At 37.3% G+C, this 24353-nt stretch overlaps 1 protein-coding gene across 1 annotated transcript in view; it reads left to right on the plus strand.

Annotated features, from left to right (window-relative positions):
* The first annotated feature begins 324 nt into the window (after positions 1 to 324).
* The window catches only part of RAB5A (RAB5A, member RAS oncogene family), a 30003-nt gene continuing 5974 nt past the window's right edge, over positions 325 to 24353 (plus strand). Inside the window, exons 1-4 of the mRNA XM_080828876.1 lie at positions 325 to 723; positions 3966 to 4221; positions 23082 to 23233; positions 23540 to 23662. Coding sequence (XP_080685002.1) covers positions 4059 to 4221; positions 23082 to 23233; positions 23540 to 23662 — 438 coding nt within the window. The 5' untranslated portion in view covers positions 325 to 723; positions 3966 to 4058. The remainder of the gene's footprint in view (positions 724 to 3965; positions 4222 to 23081; positions 23234 to 23539; positions 23663 to 24353) is intronic.

The following is a 24353-nucleotide window of genomic DNA, read 5'->3' on the forward strand; positions in this document are numbered from 1 at the left end:
GGCAGGGAGCAACAAACCCCTGCTCTCGAGCTTCCCCAAAATCAAGGCCGTAAAAGAATTCCCCCACCCCCTACCGCCGGGAGCCGAGGACCGCCACCCAGATGACAATGGCGCCTGCAAGGGCGGGGCCGCGCTTGCCAGGGACGTGGGATGGAAGAAGCAGGCTGGCTCGCCCCGGGTTGAACGCAGAGGTCACATGACACGTCCCAGCTGGCCCCTGAGACCAGCCCCAGCTGAGAGGGCTTTGACAAGGGGCGGGGGAGCGGACGGAGAGGTGGGGCTGGCTACCGCGGAAGTGACGAAGGGGCGTAGCTCGCTACGTGCAGCGACGTGGCGGCGAGGCCGACGCCGAGCGGCGGAAGTGGCTCCCGCGCTGGGACTTGAGTGTTTGTGTTTTGGTTCACGACGGAGCCGGCGGCTAGCCTGAGGGGAGGAGGCAGAGGAGGGAGGAGGAGGAAGAATTAGTCGGAACTCGAGCGCCGGCGGCGGTGAAGGAGGAGAAAGGAAAGAGGAAGGCGGAGCGGAGAGAGGCGGAGACGGAGCCGGACGGGGGCGGCACCACGGCACGATCCCCGCACGGTCCAGTCTGAGGGGAGCGGCCTGAGGAGGAGACGCGCCGCCACCGTCTAAGCCACCGCCACAGCCTCAGCCTCTTCTCGGGCTACGCCTAGGACTTGCTGCCGGGAGGCTTCAGCCCCGCGGCTCCGCGTGCTGCGGTCTCAGGTAACCAGACCTTCCCTCCCTTGCCAAGAGCCAGCCGGGACCCCAGGTTATGCGCTGTTCTCAGTCTGTCCGCGGCCCTGCCGGCACTGTGTCTCCCGCCCATTCTTCTTCACCTGGCCCCTGTGCCCTGGACGAGAGCTGTCGAGCTGGGCATCTCGTCCTGCCGGCCCCGGTGATTCATTCCTCAAAGAGCTCTGGGGATCGGGATTTGCGGACTGACTGAGGGAACGACGGGTGTCACCCTCTTCCCTTCTCAAGATGGCGCCGTGAAAGAGTGCTGGAGGCCGCGGTTCCGTCTGGCCCCTGTCCTGGCAGTCCTGGAGGGGGTGGTCCCAGCCGAAGCCAGGCCAGGGTGGGGGAAGCAGGATGGGAAAGATGGCCAGGGGGCCTGGCGGGTCCTGCTTGTTCGGGCCATCCGGAGTTTGGTATCAGTTACTCAGGTGCCCTCCAAGGAGGAACTGGGGCCTACAGCAGGTGTGAATTTGGGGAGCTCCGCCTACCTTCGACTTCCAAAGACCGGTAATGGAGGGAGGAGGAGGCTCATCAACATAGTCTGCTTAGGGGCTGTCTCATCTATGAAAGGTGATGAACCGCAACTTTAAAGAACTCAAGACAACTAGGCCGCTGAGCACGCACAGTGGGTAGAGAGAGACCTTATTAAACCTGTCCCGTTGTTCTCTTCCCTTAGACGCTGGTTACCCTCCCGAGACTTTTAGACTGTACGCTATGAACGTCATAATTCACAAATTTTGTTTTTTGTCAGTGTCATAACCAGTTAGAAAAAAAAAAAAGAAAACACGTGTACAGCACTATGATAATTCAGGAGGGCTCAGAAACTTTATTTTTAATGTAAAATTGGGATAATACGAGTTTATAGGGTTGCTGTAAGCAAAATTCATGTAATAGTGGTTGGCACATAAATGTGCGGTAAATGTTAGCTGCTGTTGTTAATACTATTTTCATTAAAGAACACCTAGAGACCTTTATAGACTACCACTTAATTTTCAAAAGATTTAAGAAGCATTTTATGCAAAATTTTTGTTTTGCAAAAACAAAACAGTAGTGAATACAAGTGAATGCGTGTGATTTTTAACCTTAATGTTAGGCTAACTGTATCTTTTATAGTTACATTTGTTTCCTGCTAGAGAGCGTTGGAGGGAGTTATAGTCCAACAGCTTTAACCCTTAGAAGGCAAAGCTAAAATCATAATTTTTTTATGGGAATGTCATGTTTTTCCTGAAATTTTGGACCATGGAAATTGAGAGCATGTTGTCCTTGACAAGTATTTGAATTTGCTGTTTTGGAGGTAGTGAGACAATTGGGAGGTGTTTCTGTTGGCATTGAAATATCTGACGGTGTGTTGGTACGTGTTCATTCTGCGTGATATTCTGTTGCTATTTGGTCATTATTTCATCAGAGGGCCACTTTAATTGCCAATTTTCAGTCCCTTTTATGTGTTGGCCCCTGTATTGGATGAATAGATAGGTAGATTGATTGATTCTGTCATCTAATTCTCCAGTAGATATGTAACTTAGGTATTATGGAAATGGAGACTTTGGTATAGCCAGCCAGGATTAGATCCCAAATCTGGTATGTTTTAGTGAGGGGGGTGGGGGGTGTCAATGTGAGGATCGGAGCATTTTTAAAAATTTTTTAATCTTTTTTTAAAGATTTTATTTATTTATTTGACAGCGTGAACAACGAGAGAGGGAACACAAGCAGGGGGAGTGGGAGAGGGAGAAGCAGACTTCCTGCTGAACAAGGAGCCCGATGCGGGGGCTCGATTCCAGGACCCTTGGATCATGACCTGATCCCAGGACCCTGGGATCACGACCTGAGCAGAAGGCAGCAGCTTAATGGCTGAGCCACCCAGGTGCCCCGGAGCATTTTTTATTACAGAAAAATTTTTAAATATATAGAAATAGGGAGAAGAGTAAAATGAACCCATCGCCAATTTAAATTATTTTGTGGCCAGTCATGTTTTATTTACATCCCTACTGTTTGGAAGCATCTCAAACATATCATTTCACGTGTGAATAGTTCGGTATGCGTTACTAAAAGGACTCTGCAGAGCTGCCGTTTAGGTAAGTCAGTGGTGATTTTATTGTCTCCAACGTAAGAACACTTGGATATTTATTAATGAATTCATTGTCCAAAGGGATTTTTATCTAAACTCATTTCATGGGGAAGGCAAATTTCTTACGTGAGGTACCTAAATGAATTATAACAGTTATTTTAAGGAAGGAATCATCAGGTTTAAGGAGCACATGATCAGATTGTAACTAAAGATGGGAGGAAACCATTCACAAATCACATTGTGATTTGTAAGTAGATTGGAATAATGTTCCCTTATTCCTTTGAGATTGAAAATTAGCCTTAGATGATAAGAGAAGTTGCCATTTAGGCTAGGTTTTTCTAGATGTGTTAAAAAGAAAATAGTGACATATTTAATTGTTAGGCCCAGACTACAGAATAGCGTAACAAAGTAAGACACTAATAAGATTACCACATAGAGGATCTCTGTTAACATTTCCATGTATAATGTACTTGAGCACATGAGGAAACAATTTTAAGTATTTTAGCCACTGGACACACAAACCTGAGAGCCTTATAATACTTGTTGCTCCAATTTACCATTAGTTAAACAAAAAAAAATGTATAATTTTACAGGGGCCTTCCCATAATAATAGCCAACATTTATTGAGCTCTTAACTGTGTTCTAGGATCTTTTGTAAGAACTTTCCATTTATGAACTTCATTTTCCCTAAAACTATTCTAGTCCAACCTGTCTGGCTCTAGAACCTAAACTCTTGAATCACCTCAGGTTGACTGAGTTTGAAACGCAGCTCTTTTATGGCTTTGTCACAACTCTGTCACAGTAACTGTGTGACCTCAATCAAGTTACTGAACCTCTCTGTGCCTGTTTCCTCATTTTTAAGGGTTGTAGTATCTATAGGATTGTTGAGTGACTATGTTAAGTACTTAACTACCTGGCACAAAGTTAAGTCTTTAATAAAGATTAGCTATAGAATTTTTTTTTAATTCTGAAAATTACAGCAGGATTTTAGGCTTAAATTTCATACCTTTATATTATTACAAAGATAGTGAATTTAAATGACATTCAATGTCATGTTGATGTTAAGATTATCATGCGATAATATGGTACAGGCAAAATTTGCTGAAGTGATTAACATTAGATTTTGTTTTGTTTTCTGATTTGTGTATTTAATTTTTCTTTACAGGTTTCTCTACATCTAGAAAGAAAAAAATTGACACCTTGCATCCTGGAAGTTCATTTAAGAGACTGAAATTAGGGACTTCTTTCAAATTTGGACATGGCTAATCGAGGAGCAACAAGACCCAACGGGCCAAATACTGGAAATAAAATATGCCAGTTCAAACTAGTACTTCTGGGAGAGTCTGCTGTTGGGAAATCAAGCCTAGTGCTTCGTTTTGTGAAGGGCCAATTTCATGAATTTCAAGAGAGTACCATAGGGGGTGAGATTTTCTTTTTTCCCTTCATTTAATTGAATTATACATTGGCAAAAATTTTGCGGTTCTAGTTCTTTGATGATGAATACCTAAATAGGTTGCATAGTGAAGAAAACTGTTCAGCAGACTTCAAGCTTTAAAACTTACCTTGATTTTTGTTTAGATAGTATCTTCCTACATTTTGATTTCCTGGTTGTCCCCAAGATGGTTGTATATAAGCTGGAATACAGATGCAAGCATGAAGAGAGTCAATATCCTGAGTATTTAGATTTGATATGATACTGTTCCTTGATAGTGATTAGAGGCTTCTTCAAATTAATACACGTTTTAGTGCTTTAGAATGAGTAAGAAAATAGTAAAAGTAAATAATGAAAGTTAACCTTAAAATTCTAATTCTAAATAACTGGACTATTTGTAAATTACACTGATTAGTAAAATTAATTAAATTTTATTAAACTTGTTTAAGAATGCTCCTAGTGTAAAGGAAGAGAAAAAGTCAGTGATCAACGAAGAGGGACAAAAAAGGGAAATGGGACCTGGAGAGAAAGACGAAAGAAGGGTTAAGAGGTAGAGTGCACTGAATACAGTGGTTGTGGTAGAGCTGAAATGAGGGGAAGGTAAGAGGCAGGAGAAGGGTAACAGCTAATAGTGCAGTGTTATGCATAGAAGATAGGAAATTTGATAATTGAATTTAATCAAATTCACAACTACATAGCAGTGGGGCAAAACAACCTTTTCCTTTTTTTTTTATTTTTAAGATTTTATTTATTTATTTGATAGAGTGAGAGTGAGAGGATGAGGGGGGAAAGCAGACTCCCCGCGGAGCTGGGAGCCTGATGCAGGTCTCGATTCCAGGACTCCAGGATCATAATCCAAGCTGAAGGCAGTGGCTTAACCAACTGAGTCACCCAGGCATCCCCAGAACAGCCTTTTCCAAGCGTCCCGTTTCATCTGTCAAATGAAGCTTTTGAATTGGGTAAAACCAGAGGAAACACAGTTTTAAGATCACAGTATTTTGCAAGGGGTATATAATTAAGCAGTACTATATTTTTAAGGGTATACATAATATATTTTAATGTCATACATATAAAAAGTCAAACTTGAAATACGTAAGACTGATACTGACACATAGCAACTTCGGATCTTTCAGAAGTGTAACTTTATGTCCTGCATTTAGTGTATGTTCTCAGATACACTTGAGGATCTTGTTCATAGTTCAGACCCTTCCAATAAAATAGTTTATAAAACTATACTACCTTCTGGTCTTTCCCTGTATACAGGAAGTATAATACATAGGTGATGTTTCCACTTCAGTAGACTCAGAGAAGTGTGGTGGTGATTGTCAATCTCTTGTTTGTACATCTATCAAGTTACACAGTGTTACATGTTTTAGTTTGTTGTGTTTTTTTTTTCAAGATTGATTTATTGAGAGAGAGAGAGTGTGTGTACACAGTGGTGGGAGTGAGTAGGGGCAGAGGGAGAAGGATAGAATCCTCAAGCAAACTCCCTGCTGAGTATGGAGCCTATTATGGGGCCCATCACAGGGCTCAGTCCCAGGACCCTGAGATCATGACCTGAGCTGAAATCGAGTTGGCTGCTCAACCGACTGAGCTACCCAGGTGCCCCTAGTGTTTTGTGTTTTTATAATGAGCATCAAAAATGTGGTCCATGATATGGAGCTTTTGAGTTAGAAATCTAATGAATAATATGTTATACATTCTTGGTGGTTTCTTTGTTAATAGATTTGTGTGTGTGTGTATATATATACACACATACATTTATGCACGTGTAGACACACACACATCTGGTTTAGTAATGAAATACTATATCAAGGTAATAACACTTCTCAAGTGGTTGTCAGTGGCAGCATTTCCCAAAGTACATATGAGTTTGAGGCTATAAATACATGGGCCAGATAGAATTGATAAATGCCACCCTCCCCCTTTTCACAATACATACCAAAATAACAAAAACACTGAAGTACTATAGTAAAGAACTTAATTCCTGGGAAACTGCAGGAGCCTCAGAAGCTTAAGACTAGAATCTTTTTTTTTTTTTGATATTATGAGCATCCAAATGTATTTTTTCCTAATTGACATTTCAAGCAGGACGTTTCCAAGAAAAATTTAACCCTGTATCAATAAGTCATAAGTACACATATTTTCTGATATGTGTGTATGCATATATATAGTCTGCATTTCCGTTGAATACAAATTAGATTATTTACATTTCAGTAATGAGTTTTTCAGGTTTCTTGTTCCTACATGTAAAGCTTCCTTAATATTTTCTACTTGTACAGATCAAATCTTGCTTTTAAAACCAACTGTATGAGGAATTTATATCCATATTTCTGTGTCAGTGGTTGTTGGACACTTTCTAACTACCTTGGCTCCATAGTAGTATCTTTAGGAGGTATGAAGTGCCACTGTGATTATAGCTGTGAGTACCACTGTTTCGTTTGGTTTTGAGACATTACTGACATAAAACATTGTGTAAGATTAAGGTGTAAGACAGTGATTTAATGTTTTATAGTGAGTGCTGTTCTTTTATGCTGTTTGCTAACAGCTGTTCACCCTTAGGAACTATAGTAGTAGTCTACTTAAGGATTTCAAGTTTTGAGCTATTTGATGATGAATACCACAGGTCTATAACTTGTAAGAAATATGTATTTTTGTTTTGGCTGATGTGTGATAAGACTTAGCTAACAAATGAACCTGGCCAAGTGTTTTGTATTTTATCTGTGCTTTATTTTTTGATTGTTTATATCTGGTAATAGTCATTATGGTCTGAAGAGCTCAATTAAAATTTTCTTCTGATTGTGTTTTACAGTGGGAATCATATGCTGTACTCTTTAATTTGTGTATTCTAGAACCTTAAATTCATCAAGAATATCAGGGTAGTTTATGTGATTCTTCGTAAACATGGAAGTTTGACTTAAGAATCCATGTTGTCTCACAATTTCACATACAATTGCCCCTTGATCCTGTAACACTCACAATGAGGTTAGGTCATTAGGTGATGGGTTTAACACTTCGGGGAGTTCTAGCTTATTTATAGGGGTTTAAAGTCTGCGTGACATTTTTTGTTCTTATTAAGACAAGCCCAGAAGGTTAGCAAGGAATATTAAGGCTCAGGTGGTTGTCTTCCTTCCTGCTTTCTCATCTGAAGGCTTAGTATTGCCTCACTTAATATATGCTGGATAGGGCTGGCCATCTTTCAGTTAACACCTTGAGTAGTTAAAGACTTTACAGATTTCAAGTGAGTTACTCTTGTCAAAAAAAAAGAACCAGAATTTGTTTTTAAACACATTTAAGTATTATTTATAAACAAGTAGATAGATCTTTGGTGTAAGAGCAGCATTAGGGTATGCAGTGAAATAAGACATAGTCATTCAACTCTTTTTTTCTTTTGAAAGATAAATGTTTTATACCACAGTTTAATTTTGTAGGCAGTGTCATCAGAGGAATGGAAGACACATGGTTTAGGTTATAGAACTATACATGAGAACATTAACAGCATTCCCTTTGCAGGTACTGTAATTTTTGAACTTTGATTTAGAGCAGTGGTTCTCAGAAGTTCCCTGTTCCAGGAGCATCTGCATTACCTGAGAATTTGTTAAAAGTGCAAATTCCTATATCCTATATTGAATCAAAACCCTGAAGTGGAATCAGTAATCTTACATTTTAACAGGTCTTCCAGGTGATTCTGATATGTGCTGAAGTTTGAGAATCACTGCTTTTGTGTTCTGAGTAGTCAATATTACTTTTACACTGAGGTTCTTGGAATAATTGCTTTCCTTTTTTTTTTGAACTGTAGTTTGGGTAGGATTTCTAAAAATAAGTTGTTGATCCAACTGCTCCAGTTTGAAGATAACAAGTATTTTGTCCGGTTACATCATATATTATTTGTATCTGTTTGTATGAAACCCTTTCCCACAAATCTGTTAACCTGTTGGGCCCTTTAAGAGAATATGGCCCCTTCTCTGTCCCATCTAGGTTGCTCTGCCTTGCCTCTCCTAAGGAACTTAGAGTATCTGTAGTTTTCAGTTATCTGTACCAATGCTGTTCCCCCTTAGTGTCACAAGTAATCAAGGACTGATTATACCCTAAGTTAGAGAAACAAGTGCCTTTTTAACTGTAGTTCCAGTACATGGCACATACTCTTAGGCAACTCATACTCAGCCTTATTTTACTCTTACAGAAAAGAAAATAATGGTACCTAACTTGAAAAGGTTTCGGTGAGGATTAAATGAAAGTACATACAAATTTCTTGGCTACTGTGCCTAGCATAGAGTAAAATGCTTATTAAATGTTAGCTACTACCACTACCATCACCACCATTACTTTTTGCTGAGTCATTTTTGTCACTGCTCTGTTGTCAAAACATGACATTTATTTTGGAATCATAACTATTCCATGGAGTGCATAGTATTTGATTTAGGATTTGACAATGTTAAAAAAACTTTACGTTTAGATTTTCTTTTATTGGAAGACAAACCTTCTCATTAAAAATTATAGGAACAATCACTTCTCGGCCTTTTGGCTAAGATCAAGTGTAAAAATTATAGGAACAGGGGCGCCTGGGTGGCTTAGTCCTTAAGCGTCTGCCTTCAGCTCAGGTCATGATCTCAGGGTCCTGGGATAGAGTCCCGCATCGGGCTCCCAGCTCCACAGGAAGCCTGCTTCTCCCTCTCCCACTTGGCCTGCTTGTGTTCCCCTCTCTTGCTGTGTCTCTCTCTGTCAAATAAATAAAATCCTTTAAAAAAAAAATTATAGGAACAAGTAAGAGTTTTTTTTAGAGGTTTTTCTTTGTCAGAGGGCTTGTGAGCACAAGCAGGGGGAACGAACTGCAACCAGAGGAAGAAGGCTCCCTGCTGAGCGAGGAGCCCAAAGTAGGACTTGATCCCAGAACCCTGGAATCATGACCTGAGCTGAAGGCAGATGCTTAACCCAAGATTTTAAAAACCTTATAAGCAAACACTTGCATTAAATTTGAGCCTTCAAAAAATGAAGTTTTTGCAGATTCATCCAAGTAGATAGTATAAGCATTTACAACTAAGTTTCTTAAAATTCTGCATGGTAAAGTCTTACTAATTTTCCCCCTCCATTTATTGGTTTTCACAAAAGTGGTTAGTCATGTATATTACACTAAATGCAGGCCACCCACACGAACTAAGTTATTTGTGGAAATTTTCTCAGAGGGAGAAATTACACTGTTAAATAGAATACTAAATGTATTCAGATATTGAACTTGCTTCCTAAACTGGGAAAGAAAGCCTAGCCAGAAAATTTGAATCTGAGTAAGTCATGTTCTTCCTGTAGTAGTAAGCTTTCTGTTGCCCTTCACTTGTTTGCCTTCAGAAAAACCAGTCTGTATATAGATGATCCCCAGTTCACAGTGGTTCTACTTAAGATTTTTCAACTTCATGATGGTATGAAAGCAATACAGACAGTAGAAACTATACTTTGAATTTTGATTCTCTTCCAGGCTGGCAATATTCAATATAATACTCTTGTGATGCTTGGCAGTAGCAGGGAGTCCTAACTCCCAGTCAGCCACGTGATCACAGGGTAAATAACTGAAACAACCATTCTGTACCGGTAACAGCCATTTCATTTTTCATATTTAGTACAGTATTCAAAAAATTACATGAGATATTCAATACTGTGTTATAAAATAGTCTTTGTGTTAGATGATTTTGCCCAACTGTAAGTTAACATAAGTGTTCTGAGCACATTTAAACTAAGGTAGGTTAGGTGTATTTTTTACTTTTACCATATTTTCAACTTGATGATGGGTTTATTGGGAATAACCCCATCACGAGTCCAGGAGGACCTGTATTGTAATCTGTGCATTTATTACCTTTATCTTTTTTCATCCACACATTGCTCTCAATTAAAAGTGCCTTTTTTTTTTTTTTTTAAGAGCATGTACAAGTAAGGGGGTGGTGCAGAGGGAAAAGGAGAGAGAATCTTAATCTTAAGCGTGGAGCCCTATGTGGAACTTGATCTCACAACCCTAAAGTCATTACCTGAGCAGAAAGCAAGAGTTTTGGACTCTTGAGCCTGGACGCCACCCAGGCTCACCTCAATTTAAAATACTTTTCAGAAAGAACAGAAAACCGAGAGATAGACCATTAGCATATGGTCTTTGATTGGTGAGGAAAACAGTGCTTGAAGTGTTCGTTGTTCTTTCTAACAGTGAGAATTAAAGTTGTCAAAGTTAATCATTGGTTTCAAGTGGAAGAATATCCTTATGCATGATAGTGTTTACTTTTAGAAAGTGTGTATTCAGTCAGTGTTTGAGATAAGTTGTATTACTCGGAGAAGTTGGTAGAGATTTGCTACTTTATATCAGTTTGTACCAGTTATGCCCTAAAAAATGAATTTTTAATAGTCTAAACATGTTATTCTCCAGTATCCTAGTTTAAAGTGTTACGTGTGACTACTAAATATTGCTGTCAGTCTGTAAGGAGTCTGTAAGCTTGTTTCTAATCCTGGTACCCTTCTATGAACACTTATCTGAGGCCTGTTTGTAAAATGAGAGGGTTGAACTAAATAAGGATCCTTCTAGAGTTAACTTTCTAAAGTTTTTGTCCCATCTTACTTAATTCATTTATTGTCCTCTGATGCTCCTGAAGTGCCCAAAGCTGTTAGGATTTTTGCCAGTTCTACCTATAGTGAACAGCCTCTATTGATTGACTAATTTACTGCTTTTATTCTGTCACATCCTGGGAAGTAAGATTGTGAAACTTCTTTAAAATTCATTTACTCAATAAATTTACCAAGCTCCTAACACTGTGCTAAGTACTAGAAGTTAAAGATGACCTTATGGTTTGGGATGGGAGACAGATTGAGTACACATAAGGAATGAAAAATGGTATTACATACCACTATTTATTTATTTGTTTATTTTAAAGAATTTATTTATTTGACACACAAAGACAGCAAGAGAGGGAATATAAGCAGGAGGAGTGGGAGAGGGAGGAGCAGGCTTCCCACTGAGCAGGGAAGCCTGATGTGGGGCTAGATCCCAGGACCCTGGGATCATGACCTCAGCCAAACAAAGGCAGAGCTTTAAGACTGAGCCACCCAGGTGCCCCACATACAACTATGTAAATTAAGCCTAAATTACCAGTTGGCCTTCCTGTTTTATTTATTACATATATTCCAAAAGAGGACATATATGTATATATAAAGGAAGTGTATTGTCAGTTACATACTGGAAAAATCTAAGTTTTCAAAAGCTTTGATGCTTGGATTTTATGACCTGTATTTTGGCTGCATTCAGTCTATTTTTGCTACCTTTCTGTTATTGACTCTGTTCTGAACATTTAAGGTTTGTGGATAATTGACCTTTTGTAGACACCGGGGACCCATAAATGATACTTCTTCTGGATAATGATTGGGTGTGGTGGGGTGAGAACCTTTTTTAAAATTTGCTTTTAATAGAATAAGAATTCTGACTTGATAAAAATAAACAGGAAGTTTTGTTGTTAAAAAATGTTTATTTTCCCCTTTTGTGTCTTATACCATAATCTGATGTTATATGCAATTTTTGTGGTGCACACTGAATTTATTATAGGATGACATAATTTGGAGTCATCATAGAGCTTTTTATGACAGGCCTCTTAGTGGAGGAGAATAAGAATGTGTAAAAGTGAGAAAAGCAATAGGAATAATTCCAGAGGTTTTGGGATTTTGATCATTGGCTATCTTGATACAAATACGAATTCTAGTAAACAAATTATTAAATTCCTCAAGATGAGAGAGAGTACTACTGAAGTCACATAATGGATTTTGGAAATAAGGAATTATGCTTCATGTTTTACTACTTTTATACAACAGAATATTTTGAAGTAAGTGTTGATGAACAGCATTCACCCTCTTTCCAAGGTAATATAGATGTGGAAGAATAAGTAGAAGCAGGATGAGGGACCACTTATTCCTGGTTTCCATCGTTGAAGATAGCAGGTGCTTTTGGACTCAGAAGAGGATAATCTGTTGATATGGAACTCAAGTCTCTATATAATAATTGGACACCTTTAGCATTTTTCAGTGTTTTTATGAGTTTCATACGGACCTTACCATGGCTATATGATACTACACTGAAAACTCTCCCTGCTATATTCTCCTACCCCACTCAGTTCTTTTCCCCAGAGACAATGTAACTTCGTTGTATGTCCTTGGGAGGATACTATTACTTTAAATCTATATAGTCTCTATCCTGTGGAATTTGAAACATCAGGGCCACTGTACTGTATCATATTTTTTACTTTAATACTGTCCTAGATATTTATTGCTCAGAAAAAAATGACCACAAAACTTAATGATTTAGAGCAATACCATTTTCTCTCTCTCATGGTTCCGGGAGTTGAGTGGGCTTTGTACGTGGTTTTCTGATCTCTCATGGGTTGCTGTTAGTGCTGGGGCTAGAATCGGCTCAGCAGCTGCTGGCTGTTGGTTGGGGCCTCAGCTAGAACACCTGCATGTGGGCCTTGCCACCTGGCTTGGGTTTCCTCACGGCATGATGGCTGGGTTCGAGAATGAGTGTCCCAAAAAGTACCAGGTGAAGCTGGGTGACCTATCATGACCTAGCCCAAGAAGTCACATAGATAGCATCAATTATGTTCTAGTCACAGGCTCACACAGGTTCAAAGGAGTGTAGGTGTCATGTAAGAAGAATGTGGTGTAGGAAATGTTGTTGAAGCCATCTTGGAAAACACAATCTGTCAAAGATCTATCCATATCATTTTAGGAAGGGCATTTCATTTATCTTGGCTGTAGCAGTATCTCATTGCTACATATCAATGTATATTTAAATCGGTTCTTTAGTTTTAGATTTGTACATTGTTTTATATTTTTGGCTGTTAACAGTAAATGCAGTAAATAATTCATAGTCATTTCTCATATATTCCAAGTATTTCTATTATGTGAATTTCTAGAAGTTGATTGCCTTTGTTTGTCAAAGGTTACATACATTTGTAATTCTGCTAAAATTTTCCAGACAGCCTTTCAACAACAATGTACAGAATGTCTGTTACTCTATTTTACTATCTCAAGGGACTTTTAGATTTTACTATTATGCATTTTTTATTGTACTTTTTCCCATAATATGAGCGAGATCAAGAATCTTGTATTTTTAGAGTCCATTGTGTTTCCTTTCTCTGTTAACTATAGCTTCATGATAGTCTTAATTCATTTTTAATAGTCATGCTATTATATACCATTTCATTTATTAATGGTAATTTCTCAATATCTCTGTGTTATATTCGTATTTATTTTAGTAACTGGTAATTTCACATTCTTTAACTGTACTCATACTGTTGGACATTTAATGTTTGTATTTTTGTTTGCTGTTTCAGATAATCATCTAATAGTGGCTATTTTCTGGGAATTTTTTTCCACTCTGGACTTATTTCTGTAAGATTTCTAGATGTGGTTACTGAACCAAAAATAATTTTATCAAATGATGGTGGGATCAAAAGGATTTCAGTCTCCTCATTACTTTCTTCCTCCCTTGGAGATACTTCAGTTTCTTAAGGCATTGCTCGGCTTACATAATTGTATTCTGGGATTGCAGGTTCCTGTAACAGTTACTCTTGAGAGTTAAAGTCTTCCTTGCCTCTTCTCCCTTCTCTCTCTCTTGCTCACTCGCTTGCTCTTTTTCTTTTTTAAAGATTTTATTTATTTGACAGAAGGAGCACGAGTAGGGGGAGCACTGGCCCCCATTCGGGGGGTGGAGAGCCTGACATGGGGCTCAATCCCAGGACCCTGAGACCATGACCTGAATTAAAGGCAGACGCTTAACCAACTGAGCCACCCAGGCACCCCTCTTATCCCTTCTTTAACTTGTCCTTTTCCATTCCTGTGTTCTAAAATTCTCATATATTAGCACTTTTAAGCTGACTTAGTGGATAGGTTTATTGCTAAGTATAGTCATTTTCACGGCCAGTGATCCTTTAAAGATCTGGGCAGTTCTGTTTAGGAAGCATTAAGTGCTGGGTTCTTGAACACAGTTGAGAAGGTATATCACTAAAGAGAAGGGTGGGGATCGGGGGACAAGCTTTCCCCTTTTTCAAATAAGCATTTTCATTTTCTTTAGGTAAATACCCAGAGGTGGGGTTACTGAATTCTGTGTTAACTGTTTTTAATATTTGTAATTTTTTTTAATGTTTAATGTTTTCTGTGTCTGTACTAGTTTACATTCCCAACAACAGTGCACTAGGAAGGCAGCTATGCTCACCACTATACCACAAACGCTGCATGACCAACAGTGCACTAGGATTGTCCTTTCCCCACATCCTCGCCAACATTTGTTATTGTTTCTTAACTAGCCATTCAGACTGTGTGAGGTGATATTTCATTGTGGCTTTGAATTGCATTTCCCTGATGATTAGTGATGTCCAGCATCTTTTCATGTGTCCTTTAGCCATCTGTATGTCTTCTAAACATATTTAGGTCCTCTGTCCATTTTTTAATCAGATTATTTGGGTGTTGAGTTGTAGGAGTTCTTCATGTATTTTGGATATTAACCTCTCATTGAATATATCATTTGCAAATATTTGCTCGCATTCAGTAGGTTGCCTTTTCATTTTGTTGATGATTTCCTTTGCAGTACAAAAGCTTTTTTGTTTGATGTAGTCTGAATTGTTTATTTTTGCTTCCTCTAGAGTTTTTAACTGATTTGTCTACACTAATTTCCAGCAGTTTGTCTATTACAGTTCAGGTTTTCCTCAGCCTTCTGATCTGAAGTGTGTCCTTACCATATCCACTTTTCTAATTTTGGGAGCAATAGATTGCCCTGTGACCTCACTTTTCTTACAGATTTAAGAAGAGTTGTTGATTTTTCAGTTTGCTCATCTTCTTGCATGTTAGGATAGGGTGGTGACTTCTAAGCTCCATACATGCAGAATCAGAAATCAGAAGTCATCTTTTCCTTGAATTTTATGGGAATTTAATAAAGTATTATTTAAACTATTTAATAAAATATCTATTGTCCGCAGATAAAATGTCTCATAAAAAAATAGTCTCTCATAAACGCATATCCTGTAAAGCTAAGGTAATTTTATTAACTTTTTCTCTGTTCTTTGGAGAGCATTTTTCTGATACTATTTAATAACTTCATTTATTTATTTATTTATTTATTTGACAGACAGATCACAAGTAGGCAGAGAGGCAGGCAGAGACAGAGAGAGTGGGAAGCAGGCTCCCTGCTGAGCAGAGAGCCCGATGTGGGACTCGATCCCAGGACCGTGGGATCATGACCTGAGCCGAAGGCAGAGGCCTTAACTCACTGACCCACCCAGGCGCCCCTAATAACTTCTAACAGCCTCTCCCCTTTCTCCCATCTCTTTGCCTTTCCTCTTTGTAATGCAATCATTCTGCTTCCAGGTTATTATTTGATGCATCATTGTCATGTAAATCCAGTCTATTGAGTAAAGATTTTAAAAGGTTTGGGCCCTTGGTGGGGCAAGCACATGTTCTTAGCCTTAAGATTCAGATCCTGGTTTTATCAGTTCATTCTAGGGTATTCGGGTTTGGGGCACAAACTTAATATTAATTAAACTCAAACTCTTAAGACTAATTTTTTTAAAATGTGCATTAGTTTAGTATCAGAAATACTAGTGTAATGTTTGACAGGTGAGGTGTGACTACTTTATGTCCTGGTTAGTGGATTCCCTTAGGATAGTCAGGTATCCTTTAATATTTTCCAAGGTTGCAGTTCATTTGGCAACATCTAAGTTACCTTTAGATGTTGCTAAATGATTTCTGTTGTAAAGTATGCATAATATAAAATTTACAGTTTAAACATAATTTTAAGTGTACAGTTCTGTGACATTAAGTACATTAACCTTGTATAGCCATCAACACTCCCTGTTTTCAGAACTTTTTCATCTTCCCCCAACTGAAACTCTACTTATAAAACAATAACTTAACTATTCTTCCCCACTTCTGTCCATAGCAAATACCATTTCTACTTTCCATCTATGAATTTCACTGCTCTAGGAATCTCCTGTAAGGGAAATTATACAGTATTTATCTGTAATTGGCTTATTTCATTTAGCGTGTCATCAAGGTTCATCCGTGTTCTCATGTGTCAGGATTTCCTTTTTAAGGCAAAATAATGATCTGTCACATGTATAATACCACAATTTGCTTATCTTTCATTGATACTTCATTTTGGATTCTTAGGTTTCTTCCACCTCCTGGCTCTTACAGTGCTGCTCTGAACATTCTTTTGGATGTATATCAGAAGTGTAATTGCTGCATCATATGGTGATTCTGTTTGATATTTTTCAAGAATCTCTACCATTTTCCCTAGCAGTACACTATTTTATATTCCCATCTGTGCACAAGGGTTCCAGTTTCTCCATATCCTTGCCAACTCTTGATTTCTGTTGTTTGTGTTAATAGCTGTCCTAATGGGTGTGAAGTGGTATCTCATTGTGGAATTTTCATTTTTCTCCTGATAGTGATGTTAAGCATCTTTGCTTCTTGCTCATTTGTATATCTTTGGACAGAAGTCTGTTAAATTTCTTTGCTTATTTTTAATTGTGTTGTGTGGGTGTTTCATGTTGCTGAGTTGTAGGATTTTTGTTACATATTCTAGATATTAATCTCTTACCAGATGCTCATTGATAATTTTAACAATGAATCCTATGCAATTAGTATTTATCACCCTTCTCTTTCTCACATTAATTGAACTGTAACTCTTTCCTGAATACATGGTTTTGCTGCCATAGTCAACTTGAGTATTCTTCACTATGCATATATGATTTTAATGGGAAGTAAAAATGGGCAGTTTTTTATTTTGTCTGCTGTCAGCTCTAGAATATCCATATTTCCTTCCTCTGTACAATTTTATATGAAGTCAGTGCTCATCTGAGAAAATCCATTGTATTATATTACTGCTGTGGATATTTGCCAAAGCCAGTTTCTACCCTGATAATTTTGGTACCTGGTTCTTGATGCTATTTTGTCAGTTCCTGCCATCCTTCTCCCTAATTGGTTATTCATCTTGAAGTTCGATCCAGATGCACTGAACTCAGTTATTAAATTCCTTGTCTCTAAAAACCTTTGTTTCTCCTGTAAATCACTTCCAAACAGTCTCTCTAACTTGGATTTTATGATCTGCTTCTGAGAAACTGAACCAAGGCCCTGCTCTTCTCTGGCAATTACAGTCTTACCTTTCAGTTTTAAAAGGCCACAAATCTACTGCTTCTCGAAGTATTACATAAGGGAGAACATTCGATCATGATCCTACTATGAGGACACTACTGTTTTTTTAATACTGTGCTTTTATTTTTTCTTTTTTTTTTTAAAGATTTCATTTATTTATTTGATAGAGATCACAAGTAGGCAGAGAGGCAGGCAGAGATAGAGGGGGAAGCAGGCTCCCTGCTGAGCAGAAAGCCCGATGGGGGGCTCCATCCCAGGGCCTGGGGATCATGACCTGAGCTGAAGGCAGAGACTTTAACCCACTGAGCCACTCAGGTGCCCCCTTCTTGTGCTTTTCTGGTCATGATTTTACATAGATGTACCATATGCCTATCAGGAAATTATGTATTTTTTAAATTAATTAATTTTTTTCTTTTTTACTTTTTGGCTATTAAACAGGTCATTTTATAACCATTTTTTATTTAATTGCTACTTAATATACCTACCAAGACACCAGTATCTTTTTATTTATACACTTAGGTTGCTTCTAATTGTTAAATACAAAAATTCTTTAAGCATAAAGATTTGTTCTCCCTACTCTCCTGCTCCCTGTACCATCTTTTGGAGATTCCATGAGATGTTAGATTAACAAGTATGAACATTTTCATAGTTCTGCTACATGTTGGCAAAATTATTTTCAAAACTACACAGTGTCACCAGCAATATGTGAATTTGTGCCACACTTTTTTTTTTCCTTTTTGCTAAGATAGGAAGTAAAAAATGGCCTTTTTTTTTTAAGATTTTATTTTTATTTATTTGACAGAGATCACAAGTAGGCAGAGATGCAGGCAGAGAGGGGTACGGGGGGGCGAGAAGCAGGTTCCCTCCTGAGCAGAGAGCCCGATGTGGGGCTCGATCCCAGGACCCTGGGACCATGACCTGAGCCAAAAGCAGAGGCTTTAACCCACTGAGCCACCCAGGCGCCCCATAAAAAAATGGCCTTTTTCTTTTCAACTTTTTGCTCTAGGGATGATTTTCTTTATTACTAGTGATGTTGACTTTTTATGTTCTATTCCTGTTGCAAATTTTCTTTACACTTTTATCCTTGATGCTTTTGTAGTTTTCTTAAGATTTATATGAGCTCTCTATATATTAAAATTTAATCTCTTAGTATCCACTGTAGAAATTTTCCTAAAATGTCTTCACTCCTGTGTTTGGAGTAATGATACATGTTTGCAAACACAGTCTCAATTTTTTATGTAATCAAACTGATAGTCTCATAGGATAGTCAGTTCTAATAAGGTATTCTTATAAAATTCGAAAAGAAGTTGGGGTGGTATTGGTTTCTTGATTTTTCTCTTTTAAGCCCTTCTATTTAATTCTTGTAGACTCATTTTAGTTGTTAGGTTAAGCTTTTTTTTCTTAGTTGTTAACCTTTTGTATATTTTTTTATCTGGTCCAGTGTATTGCAGTGTCTCTTCCTTACTTATTATTTATGAAGGTCTTACCCATTATAGTCCTTTGGTATTTGCAGATTTAACATTTACAGTTTCAGCTATTACCAGCTGACTACAAGGTTTATGATTCGCTAATTTGTAGTTTTGCTGAGACTGAAATGTTACTTGCTTGCTGCCAGCCTTTCCAATACGAACTGATCATGTAGCTCAAAGAGGGAGCCTATTAGACAGGCCAGCACCCGCATCTCAACGCAGCTTTGTTTTTCTCTACTTGTCGTCGCGTACACAGTAACTCTCGAAGTGATAAAAGCTGTTTCTTTGTGAAATATGGGCCCGAAAAGAAAACCAACTGCTAGTGCTGGTGATGAAGTGAAGAGAAAATGAAGAGGTCTAAGAAAGTGGTGGTTCTTAGCCAGAAAATAGACGTTTTGGATAAATTAAAGTGGTTGTGCAGATTCAGGTAAGTTTGTGGTGGTTAATGTTAAAACAGTATTGATGTAGTAGTTTATATTTTGAGTGTCAGAATTTATTTTTATAACCTTATAAATGACTAGCAGTATAATTTTAGAAGCATTGAATTTGAAGATGTCAGCTATACTGCACTGACTTTTATGGGGGAAGTATTTGAAAACTTGAGATCTTTAAGGAATCATGATGGTCTTGCAGTATATAGCGTCAGTAATAATACTGGATTATCCCACAACAGACAATATTTCTTGTGGTTCTACAGCACTTTTAATTGTTTTAATGTGTTTTTTATGTACCCTAAGACCCATTCCCCTGGCTGCTAAATACTGGTCCTTTTCTCCTCCTCCAACCTTATGCTCTGTTTATCATACCATATGAAACAAAACTATGGTATTACCAAGTTAAAAAAGATCTTGATGGTATTTTGTTTGAGATTGTGTTAGTTACATAATGATTTGAGTAGAGGCCTTTAGAAATGTTATTTTTTTTCCCATTTGGAAACTGTCTATTCAAATGTTATCAAAGATACCCCCAAAATAATGCCATATATCTTTTGTGAACTTCATTTAGTGAACGTTTTGAATAGTTTTATGACCTGGGATTTTTATTAGATGTGGCACATGAAGAATAGCTAACAATTTCTCAAGAAACTCCCAGTCTAGAAGAAAAAGATTATATAAATCAGCGATTACAAAAACTGTGAAAATATTTATTGCACAGAGGTGGTAGCTATAAAATAGGGTGTGATAAAGGATGCTTTCTAAGAGTTGAGTGAATTGATTATTCTTGTTCTTTGTTAATATGATTGGGATTCATTCTCCCAGCATAACACCTAAAACCTGGTTATTGCAGTGTGTTTTAAGGATGTTGACTTTAATCTATTCTGGTCAATTTAAAGAACTCATTATCTGCATTTTTTTAGCTGATGCCTTTGCATTTTCTAGTCAGTCTTGCCTCTTACAAATAATATCTCTTTTCAAAAATCTGTCTAAGGATATTTGAAATAATGAAAAATAATGGTGATAGTGGACAGTCTTACTTGTTTCTAGATTTAGACTGCTTAAGAGCTGTACTATCATCAAAATGCTAATTTCAGGCTTACAGATAGAATGGACACTTGATAAACTTTAAGGAAGATTCCTACATGTATATTAGGAATGGATATTGCCTCAGATGCTCTTTTGTAATTTATTTAAATACATGTTTTTCTTTTTTATCCTGCTGGTGTGATAGCTTTGTGTTTCTGAATCTTACTTGGTCATAGCTGTTGTTCTTTTAATGTATTTGTTGAAATTTCTTTGCCTGTATTTTACTTGTCATTTTTGTATATACATTTATAAAAAAAGACTGGTAACCTTTTGTGATATCTTTTGTGTTTGAGAATCAGATTATATTTCCTTTAAGGCAGTATAACTAGTAGTTATGTTTCTGAACCTAAGGTTGATTTATTTAAGTGTAAATGAATGTTTTTACTACTGGCGTATTTTGTGGTCATAGAAAACAAAGTCTGAATGCAAATTGTAATCCAGTTGTTTTTTGGTTTTTTTTTTAAGGTGCATCAAACTGTATTTGAGAAATGGCTTATTTTGTGATCCATTTTTTCCTTCTTTTCATTTTGTGGAAGAAGTACTGTTTTAGAGGTTTAATTTAAAGGGTTTAAGAATTTTTTTTTGATTCTGCAGGAGAACGTTTCATGACTGAAAAAGTGACATAGTCCTTTTTTGGAATTCTTTACCATAAATACAGGATTTAAGAAAATGGATATTTCTTAACTTTGTATGTTAAAAAGGTCAATGAATTCAAATACATTTTAATTATGTCTAGCCACTTCTGAGAATTCACAGAACTATTAATTAGAATCTGCTTAAAATAAAGACATTTCCAATTAAGATGTTTGCAAAACTGAGGTTATAGTTGCTAATATAAAGCCAACAACCATGGTGATAAAAATAATGTGGAAAATAAATGTTATATTTAATGTAAAAGATATCTAATTAGGGTGCCTGGGTGGCTCAGTTGGTTAAGCAACTGCCTTTAGCTCAGGTCAGGATCCCAGAGTCTAAGGATCGAGTGCCACATCGTGCTCCCAGCTCCACAGGGAATCTGCTTCTCCCTCTGGCCTTCTCCTCTTTCATTCTCTCTCACTGGCTCTCTCTCAAATAAATAAAATCTTTAAAAAAAAAATAGTATCTAATTAGACTTGGCTTATTCAGCAGTTTTGATATTAACTAGTGAATCGCTTATGAAATATTGACTTCACTAGATAAACTACAGTTTACAGAAATGGATCAAAATTCTCTTGCATGATAGGACAGAGTTTTAGAAAAACAAAATTTATAACTTTAATTCCATGCCAGTTTGGGAGAATGAGTTGAACATCACACTCTTGAACTAAAGTAAAAAGTAAAAGTAAAAAGGAGGGGCATACTAACATGATGAATGATAGAGCAGCAGAAGGTAAACTACCAAAGTTAATAAAGGAAAAGAACTAAGGTGTCAGTGTGCTGCTAAAAATGGCTACATGTTGTAGGTCTTGTTCCCAAGTATCTTTTAGTGCAGCTAGCAACACTTAGAAACTTAGTCTAACAGTTGGTATTTTAAAGTTCAAGTCCGTTGATTTTTTTTTTTAAAGATTTATTTATTTATTTATTTATTTGACAGAGAGAGAGATCACAAGTAGGCAGATAGGCAGGCAAAGAGAGAGAGAGAGGGAAGCAGGCTCCCTGCTGAGCAGAGAGCCCGATGTGGGACTTGATCCCAGGACCCTGAGATCATGACCTGAGCCGAAGGCAGCGGCCCAACCCACTGAGCCACCCAGGCGCCCCAAGTCCGTTGATTAAATTGATAGATTTTCATTTTTTGTAAATATCCATTACATTGTTTTTCTTGATGTTTATTTTTAGAACTAAGAGGATCATAGTGGACATTTTACTTCATACTATTGTCAACAAGCAGTTCAGAGAATAAGTGATACCATAATTTGCAAGATTGGACAACTTCTTAACCCTAAAAGCAAAAATATCACTATAAAGTAATACTTTCTTGGGGTGTTGGGCTGGCTGAGTCAGTAGAGCTTGTGCCTTTTGATCTTGGGTTTGTTAAAATCTGAGAAAAGAACTAATGAAAAAGCACAAATGCAAAAAAATCTGTACAAGGATTGAAACAGCTAGGAGATAATAACTGAGTGTATTTAACACATTAAGTCTAGGTTGAGATTATAACAATTATAAAAAAGTGTTATGTTTTGAGGGGAAAATATTATAACAAAAAATATTTAGTGTTATAGGCGTGGGACTAAATTCCCAGAGTATGCCAATAAATACTAGGAGAATGGAGCAGGGGGCATTGTGTTGACAGTGTAGGTGATAGTTATATAGGTATGCCAATCCTTTCTCTGTGTGTCCTCCCCCCTCCATGCAGTTTTTCAAGAAATATCCATATATCTATATATATATTTTTTAAATTGTTTTTAATTAAATTTTTTTAGTTTACAGTGTGTAAAACAATTTAAGAAATGTTTATTAAACTTATTTAAACTTATTAAACTTATTTACTATTATAATAACTTCTAAGAATGTAGAAAAATCTTTGAATCTGTGATTTTACTATGAAAGTCTTACATAAACATATATGTGTATCAAACTTTGAGGCCCAGATCTTGCAGATATCTAAAGCCATTACTAACTGTGCTATGCAAATATCATGTTTCCAGGTGTTCTCTATATTATGAAAATATTAGGGTAAGAATGATAAACTTATTGCAGACATTTTCTTCTTTCAGCTGCTTTTCTAACCCAAACTGTGTGTCTTGATGACACAACAGTAAAGTTTGAAATATGGGATACAGCTGGTCAAGAACGATACCATAGCCTAGCACCAATGTACTACAGAGGAGCACAAGCAGCCATAGTTGTATATGATATCACAAATGAGGTAAGTAAAAATGTATCCAACAATGAGAATAGTTTGAAAATACATTTTTGGTATTCAGAATTTTGATTCAAGATTTTTTTAAATCTTTTTTTTTGATAGCCAGTCATGACATTTCTGCCAAAGCTTTTATGAGTTAGAAGAGCTGATTTTTAAAAAAAGAGAGATTAAAGTGTCTCAAATAATATAATAGTCCTAAGAATTTCTTTCCAAGAGCCACACTGAAGAGTCTTCAAAGCCTTGTGTTACAAAAGCGCTCCCTAACCATTTTTTGTGCATGTGCCAAATAGCTGTTTCTTTGTTTCTCAGGAGTCCTTTGCCAGAGCCAAAAACTGGGTTAAAGAACTTCAGAGGCAAGCCAGTCCTAACATTGTAATAGCTTTATCAGGAAACAAGGCTGACCTTGCAAATAAAAGAGCTGTCGATTTCCAGGTATGTTTGAAAGCACATGTGTATTGTAAATTTTTCTTCTCTGTCCACATATGAATTACATTTATAATTTTAAAACCATGCAAATAATAGAAAACAATTTTTTAAGCAAATGTAGATCTACTAGATGTAATGTAATGCTTTTCATGATAAGTATGAATTTTTAGATGTCCTGACACATTGTAATATATAAATTGGTTCAAAGATTTTGTTGACCAGGGTTCCTGGGTGGTTCAGTCAGTTAAGCATCTGACTCTTGATTTTGGATCAGGTCATGATCTCACAGTCATGAGATCAAGCCCTACATCAGGCTCTGTGCTGGGTATGGAGCTTGCTTGAGACACTCACTCTCCCTCTCTCCCCCTCCCTACATCTCTTAAATTTAAAAATTTTGTTGATCTAAACAATTACAAAAGAAGTAATTGTTGACAAATAGTGCAGAAATATATAAAGCAAAAGGTGATCACCTCTTACTTAATCCCTCCACCCCCACACATACCTTGGTATCTTTCCTAACCTTTTTTATTTACCTGCCAGTATTTATTTCAGCACACATAAACATACCAACATACATACATACATACAGCTTACACTTATGTGGTTCTTTTTTTTTTTTTTTTTAGATTTTATTTATTTGACAGAGACAGTGAGAGAGGGAATATAAACAGGGAGAGTGGGGGAGGGAGAAGCAGGC

Source organism: Martes martes (genome assembly GCF_963455335.1).
Source record: "Martes martes genome assembly, chromosome: 1".
NCBI lineage: Eukaryota > Metazoa > Chordata > Mammalia > Carnivora > Mustelidae > Martes > Martes martes.